The sequence below is a fragment of the Cyprinodon variegatus genome, unplaced genomic scaffold (genome assembly GCF_000732505.1).
Source record: "Cyprinodon variegatus isolate N-32 unplaced genomic scaffold, C_variegatus-1.0 Scaffold901, whole genome shotgun sequence".
NCBI lineage: Eukaryota > Metazoa > Chordata > Actinopteri > Cyprinodontiformes > Cyprinodontidae > Cyprinodon > Cyprinodon variegatus.
In genome coordinates, this window is record NW_015151354.1 from 194,436 (window position 1) to 201,932 (window position 7,497).

At 36.4% G+C, this 7,497-nt stretch overlaps 1 protein-coding gene across 1 annotated transcript in view; it reads right to left on the bottom strand.

Annotated features, from left to right (window-relative positions):
- The window catches only part of rassf9 (Ras association (RalGDS/AF-6) domain family (N-terminal) member 9), an 18,451-nt gene extending 11,814 nt beyond the window's left edge, over positions 1-6,637 (bottom strand). Inside the window, exon 1 of the mRNA XM_015397971.1 lies at positions 6,471-6,637. Coding sequence (XP_015253457.1) covers positions 6,471-6,517 — 47 coding nt within the window. The 5' untranslated portion in view covers positions 6,518-6,637. The remainder of the gene's footprint in view (positions 1-6,470) is intronic.
- Between the last annotated feature and the right edge of the window lie 860 nt (positions 6,638-7,497).

Genomic DNA, 7,497 nt, shown 5'->3' on the forward strand with positions numbered 1-7,497 from the left:
TTACATTACAAATCAAGCATTTACATAAATATTTTTAGGCCAAAGCCTGTAATCTGTGCAATTTCAAAATGTTTTAGAGCTAACAATTATTGTATTGTGAGAAGTTATTAGCCTTTATGTTGAACAGGGCAAACAGATCACTAAATATATTTCCTGTGTTCCTTTTGTATTGTACTAAAAATAAGAGATCGACTCATAATGGTTTTCTAAGGCCAATCTTAATTAGTTTGACACAAGTCTTTCCGATCGGCGACGTGTGCTGCCGATATCTTTGGGCCTATTCTTGGAGCCAAGAATAAGCCCAAAGATTTTTTTCTTCCTCTATTTTCTAGATAGGTATGACACAATTATAACAAATGTCACACAAGTCATGAAAGCTAAAAGAAACATCTATTACTCAAAGAAAACAATGAAATGACAGCAAATTATGGATGTGAATCAGCTTTAAAGTTTAATAACGTTTTTTTTTTATGTGAAAACCAAAGAGATATATTTTCTACCTTTTAATGCCTTTTCAATGTTTTTTTTTTCCATTTCAGATTTTTTTTTTTCAGTTTCAAACTGATTCAAGAAAAAAATTGTCTCTACTGAAAATTTCCTAGTTTTTTAAAAATAATTACACAGTAAGTTATGTCTGTTAAATCTATCCAATTAGTGGAAAAGATACTCCAAAAATGATTGTACTTATTTGAGAAATTTTGTTTGTTTAGATGCTGGGGGCTAGCCCCCCCCCCCCATCCCTTAAAGTGTAGTAATTGCTCAAACTGTAACAGAGCACAGATGATGGACATTTACATGCATTTACCTTCAATGGGATCTTCAAGTTCACAGACATTTAAGCCGTTTGATTGAAGTCCTCTTTATTGTCAAAGACATACAAATGTATGGATTAACTTTAGGGCTTCCTGAAATGCCAATAGTAATTTGTGTCATGGTTCCAGCACCTGATTATAGTGCAGGACAGAAAGCTAAAAGATCAATGAAGATATTGAATTTCTTTTGTGGTGGAGGTGAATGGTTCTTACAAATGTCAACAGGTAATACGAGCCATTTTGGTTCAAGCCCACAAATGCCAACAACATTACATCAGAGGAGCAGAGGTGCGGAAAAACATTTAGTTTGTAAACCATCATCCAAAAGGATATAAAATACCGCTGGTGAAGATTCTCATCCAGGTCATAGTCATTCCAAAAAAATAAAAAAATAAAAATCGCTATTAAAACAATAGCAATGAGTTTGAAGTTTTATACAACCTGGGTTATATAAAACCTCGAACTCAATGCTATTTCTGACATTTAATTGAAAAAGCTTCCTGGATGAGAAGCGAAACATCTTCAAACTTGGAAACAGAGTCCAGTGGATTGTTTTCATTTTCTTTTTTTTTTTTTATGATATGAAATACCTTCCTAGATTCAATAAAAAAGTTTGTTATGAACCTAATGTTTGAAAAACTTGGATGATGAGGTTAGAAGAGTGAAACTAGTATAAAAGTGCTACACAGAATTAGTTAAAATAATGACTTAAAATTCAACAAAATGTTTTTACGACAGGAATCATGTAACAGCAGATCATTTTTTCTTTATTACGATATTACAGAAAATTAGCTCTAATTTACTTGAAAAGATAAAAATACGTGAGAGTTCAAACATTATAAAATGTTTTTGAGAATTTCTTATTTCATTTTCGATACGAATTTTCCCTTTGGAATAACACGCAACATTCAACTTGAAATAACAGCTGCATCAAAATCACCACTGGGTCTGATGCCCTGAAGCTGAGCTCCACTGAAAAGTTCCCTTTCTATTCTACAAAGGTTTTAGGGTCAGGCAAGACTAAGACTATGCTGATGATCACATTGACTGGGAGTCTGTTCATTATGACCTCACTAAACCATGTTTTAAAAGTAGCCAATCACAGGCAGTTTACTTCTCAGGTAGGTTCCTCACACAAAGTGACAAAAGTAGACCTGAGAAACAGAAACAGGTCCACGGGAGAGTGGGAGAGAACCTAGAGGAGCATAAGAGCAGAGAAGGAGTGTGGAGTCATGGTGGCAATATATATTTATATCTATAGATATATCTATAGATATAGATATATATATCGGGGGCTGATGCTGAATCTACATACAGAAAACCCTCAAAAAAAGGAAGGAGAGCAGTTTACATTCCTGTGTTTTAAAAGAAAAGTCTGATCAGCAAGGAATAATCAATGGATCATTATTTATACCTAAAATTAATACGTTCATCATGATTTATTGAATTTTGCGTTAGTAAAACGCAAAATTCAATAAAATTCAGTAAAAAAATAAAAACAATAATTTTTGTCGGAATCACTGATTCTAGGAGCGGGAATTTTTGCCCATATTTAGTAGCCCCTCCCTCCTGACATCTTCCAGCAGTGATGTCACGGTGAGGTAGGCCTAGCTCCATTCTGCCCGCTTTACAAGCAAAATCAGTGGGAATGACTAGACACACCTACAATCAACAACAATATTTAAGATTTCCAGAGGACTTCACCATTGAAATTCATCAGGGCTAAACTGACTATGCCCACGTGCATGGCAGTTGGATGTTGTAATACATCGGGTAAACGTGAAAACAAAATGTGTTATTTCACCTTTCCGATTCATGAACCGACGGGTTCGTCTTTGGATTGCCAAATTGAAGAGAGAGGGTTTGCCATTGAATAAACACTGGCCAGAGGATAAACACGTAATATGTAGCTTGGATAATAGCGCGTTGTGACAAACACCAGATACAGCACTGGGACTTGCTCAACAGCCGATACCGCACTGTGACATCACAAACCAGTAGGTGGCAGTAGTGTTCTTTGACAAACATGGATGCCTCCAGTAAAGCACATTCAAATGAAAATTACTCTTAATTAAAAACAGTTGTCCCTTATTGAACCGTATGTAATCATTTCAGATTTTAAATACTGTCAGAAGTTTGAATTCTTTTCCTTTAAGTGAAACTGCTTACATGAGTTTTTTTAGGCAGCATCAATACTTTATAGGTTATGCTTTGATTGTTTTGTAAATAATGGAAGAAAACAAACCAGGGACAAACTGGAAAGAACAACCAACTGCTGGAGAGAAGACACTTCCTGTGGTTCTTATCTGAGAAAGGATGATGGATGGTGGAGGAAATAACCTCCCGTCTCTATCTGGATGTGTCGATCTCTGTGATGAGTCCCACTATGAAAGAGATCTGTGAGCAGAGAGACATAACACAAGCCTTCTTCTCTGCTCTTCCTTTCCTCTGTAAGCCCCCGTGACCCCCCACCCACCCAGCCTGTCTCCCTCACATCTATGACTCACCAAATTAGGTTTTGCTTGCGCAGACGATAATTGGCTCCCAGTTTCCTCCAGTGCAAAAAAAAAAGTACTTTTGTTTACTTCTGTCAGCTAATTTGTAAATACGGAGCTATTTTAGCTGCTAATTGGCCTTGAACGCAGTGCTGCGGAGCTGCTACTGTGCCGTGCAATAGCAGGCAGATTCTCTTGGCCACGTTTCTCACTGGCTGGCAAACACTTCGAGGACATCAGACACAGTTCTGCTCCTGCATATGCTACCGGCTGGAAAACACTTCATGGGAAGTCCTCTACATAACGCCAGACGTCTCCATCAACTATTAGAGCCCTGGACGAGGCTCTGCCAAAGCTGTCAGCTGACTGGCTCATCTGACTGCTGTATTTCATCCTGTGACAGGTTTCAATGTTTCACTGCTCAGCTCAGCGTCTTAATGCGAGTTTGAGCCAGTCTCTGTAATCAAACATCTGACATATCTACAAATCTACACACTTCACATAATTATAGGTGGTATGATGGTAATTACTGAGCAAAACACACACTCACACTCATGTGGGCTGCAGACACACCGACAAAAGAAAGCGACCAGAGGCGACTTTAGTCTGACTGTCTGAAGTTATCAAAGATTGTAAGGAGCCTGATGAGCTGGAAAAAACAAATCCAGTCAGTTGATGGAGCCACTGTCAAAGAGTTTAACAGTAATTTAACATAAGAGCCTCGTCAAAATAAGTCTTTTAATGTTGACTTTTGTGGCTAAAGGATTTTCTGATAAGTGGAGGTAATGAAAAGATTACCCTTCTCTTCTGATTTAGGTTCTGCCAGGACAGATCATGTAGGGGAATTAATCATAACCCACTGCAGAAGGATTTCTTCAGGCTTAATGTTGAGTTCCTGGTTTTGGAGACACTGGTTCAAAAAGCGTGACCTGTTTTAGTCGTAAAAGTAATAGACTGAAGGAGGTCTAATGGATCTGCAGAGAGCTGTGGGGCCATTTTGAATTATACAACAACCTCTTTTACTGGGGGACATAAAAACAGTAAGATGATAAAACAATGTTGTATTGTCATTGCCAGTGAATTCTGATAATGACTTTATGATTTAGACTAGAAAAGAAGTTGCTTCACCTTAAGTAACTTTATCCTGTAGTGACCTATGATTAATGTTCACACGTTAGACCAAGTTAGATAAAAAAGGCATCAATAAAATATTTAATATGTTGATGTATGTTTTTTTTTTCAGTTTTTTTTGTCCAAATTGTCAATAAAAGTATTACACATTATGGAATTATAGATTTTTTTTGCATCAATTAGAAATTAATAAAAAACAAATTAAAATTTAACAGAAACATTACAAATATTGATCATAGCATACTATATGTATTGATTATATTGTTTCCAATGTTTTCTGATGGAAACTAAACAAATAAACTGTGACCGAGGGGTGCAAACACACTGCAAACGCACTGCAAACACAAAAACACAAAACCCATGCAAAGGTAAAACACTGCAAAGCAAGAATGCTGCAATCGCAGACATAGAAAAAGTGCAATTGCACTGCAAATACATACATGCACAGTGATAAAAAAACCCGAACTTAGCCAACACAAAAAAGAGTCAAACACAAACAAAAAACATATGCAAAGGAGAAATGCTGAAATCAAAGAAGTTAAAAAAAGAATTATGCAACTGCACTGCTAATTCAAACCCCACTGCAGACACATAAAATATGCTAATAAGTTAAACATGTGCAAAGTAAATGTGCTGGGAGTACAAACTACAAGTTAAGACAAGCTGCAAAACTAGCTCTGGATAGCAACGGTACTGCAGACCGCTAAGGGAGAATATCATCACTCTATGATCAAAGGACCTTAGTTAAGGAGAAAAACAGGATCCTTAGAAAGCTTAAGCATTTCTAAAGATAAAAAGAATAAAACGTACGTGTTTTAAATTCTCTCTTAGCATCCTGTTGGCAGACACCCCATCTACATTTTTGCTAATGGTCTGATAACATTCTGCCCCTGTGGAGCTATGCAGCTTTTCTTAGATCTCAGTTGTTTTTGCTACGTGCAATAATTTTCTGTGCGTTTGTGTCTTAGTTTCATTTTTGTGTTTGCACAAATTTTTGTATTCTCTGGGTATTTATGCATTTGCAGTGCGTTTGCAGCACTCAGACATCATGCTGATGGCTTAATGTGGAACATCTCTTGTTGTAACCATTTTAAATCTATCGATTGTAATATTCCATAATAATCATCAATAAAAATCTAATGAAAACCTAAATCAGATAAAGGCAAATAAAAGTAAAACAGTTTTAATGATTACATTAAAGTTTGCTTTTATCAGTGTATAAAACTCAGATTACTAACACTACTACTGTTGGTAAATTAAACTACAGCTGGATGCAAACTTTGATTCTTGCTCCGACACCTGAACCTTTTCTCAGCCATACAGTTCTCCATTCAACACAGCAAATGAAAACTATCATCTGTTAAACTTTAATCAAATGTTTAGGTTAATGATAACCCCTAAATGTCAGAATTTAAGCAAAAAAAGAAAAAAAAATTGTTTACCAGATGAATGGTACATTTAGGTGAACCTAACTTCTGTAATTTCAAGGACTTTTTTTGTGACTCACTGCAGTTTTGAAAGCAAGTGTTATAATTACAGAGAAGGAGAAGGTCAAAGGTAAGACAATTTCTAAGGAATGAGAGCCACCAGTTCACATTTCATTGCTGCATAGAAAACTGAATCAGCAATACTAAACTCTAACCTCATCCTAAATCTTTTTCTGGTGCCTTTTCACATTTTTTCTGTAATTTCCATAACAAAGTTAGAAAAAAACAACTCATATCCATTTAAACCCTTTAAAAAGGAGAGGATTGAAATCCTTCCCATTAAAGCCCACCACTATCCTCTAATCCTCAAAGGTTTATAATTTGTCTTGAACGGGATTATAATGTAGACATTTGTTTCACTCTTTTGTATTGCTTCCTCTGTTCCACTTGAACAACAGCCCAGCAGCTTAACCCGCTTTGTTTTCGGAGCTGCACAGATCCGACGCGCGCTGCGTCCTGCGTAATAATCCATCTCCAAACGAGCGCATTCTCCCAGCAGAAAACACGCAGGTTTCAAGTGACTCTCCGCAGTCTCATCGAGTTACCTGTTCTTGAGCCGGGCCTTTAGGAAGTTCTTTCCAAACGGAGCCATGACTCAGGAATGCAAGAAGACAAAGACAGTCCAGGCGATCCAAAACTACAGCCTGAGAAGCATGGCAGGACGCGCACTACACTGTGTAGGAATGTTTCAGTTGGACAGTGAGAAAAAAAGTTTGTGAAGTGTCCCGGCTGCAACTCTATCCGCCCCAACAGAGGGAGGTGTTTCCTGTCTAACTCTGCCCCCTTCCACCTGTAGGAGACACTGAACCAGACAGGCGACTTACAACAGAAATAAAAACATCTAAAAATGAAAGAAAAGCTGAGGGTTTCAGGTTATCCACTTAAAAGAAGCAAATCAACTTAAGAGACATTAAACTGATACAAGTGGACAAAAATTTCATTTAATGAGAGAAAAATAACAGAAATGAATGAAAAATAAATAAACGAAGAGCAGGTATTAGTTTTCAGAACATGTCTGGACTAAAATGATGGTTTCCTTAACTTGGTATTTTGTTGCCCAACCTTTCAGACTAAGACTTAGACTTACTGTACACAGATTTATTTGTCATTTTGTTTACACATGTGTATAACATAAAGAAATTTAATTTGGAACAGCTCTCTAGACAATTTCTTTTTGTAAAAGTGCAGCCTTGAAAAATAGCAAAAAATATATATGAAAACAGTAATATAAACATATGACTTTAAATTTACAGTTCTAACATTTTCATTTTTATATATATAATGATAAAATATAATACAATACAATACACTAACCCATTTTACAAAACATTCAGCAGTCTAATGGCAGTGGGGAAGAAACTGTTATTGAATCATCTTAAAGTAAAACTCAAGTTATATTATTTAGTCAGAGTCTTCATGCTACAAATCCAGATCTGATTCTTGGTTCTTTAGCTCGGTTTTGTCAGACCTCTGCTGGGAATCTTGGTTTTACTTTCCACAGCTGTTAAAAGCTAGATAAACAAGTTAGCTCTGTTATTAGATCAAGTTTTTATCACCTGCAGATTTTAGCAA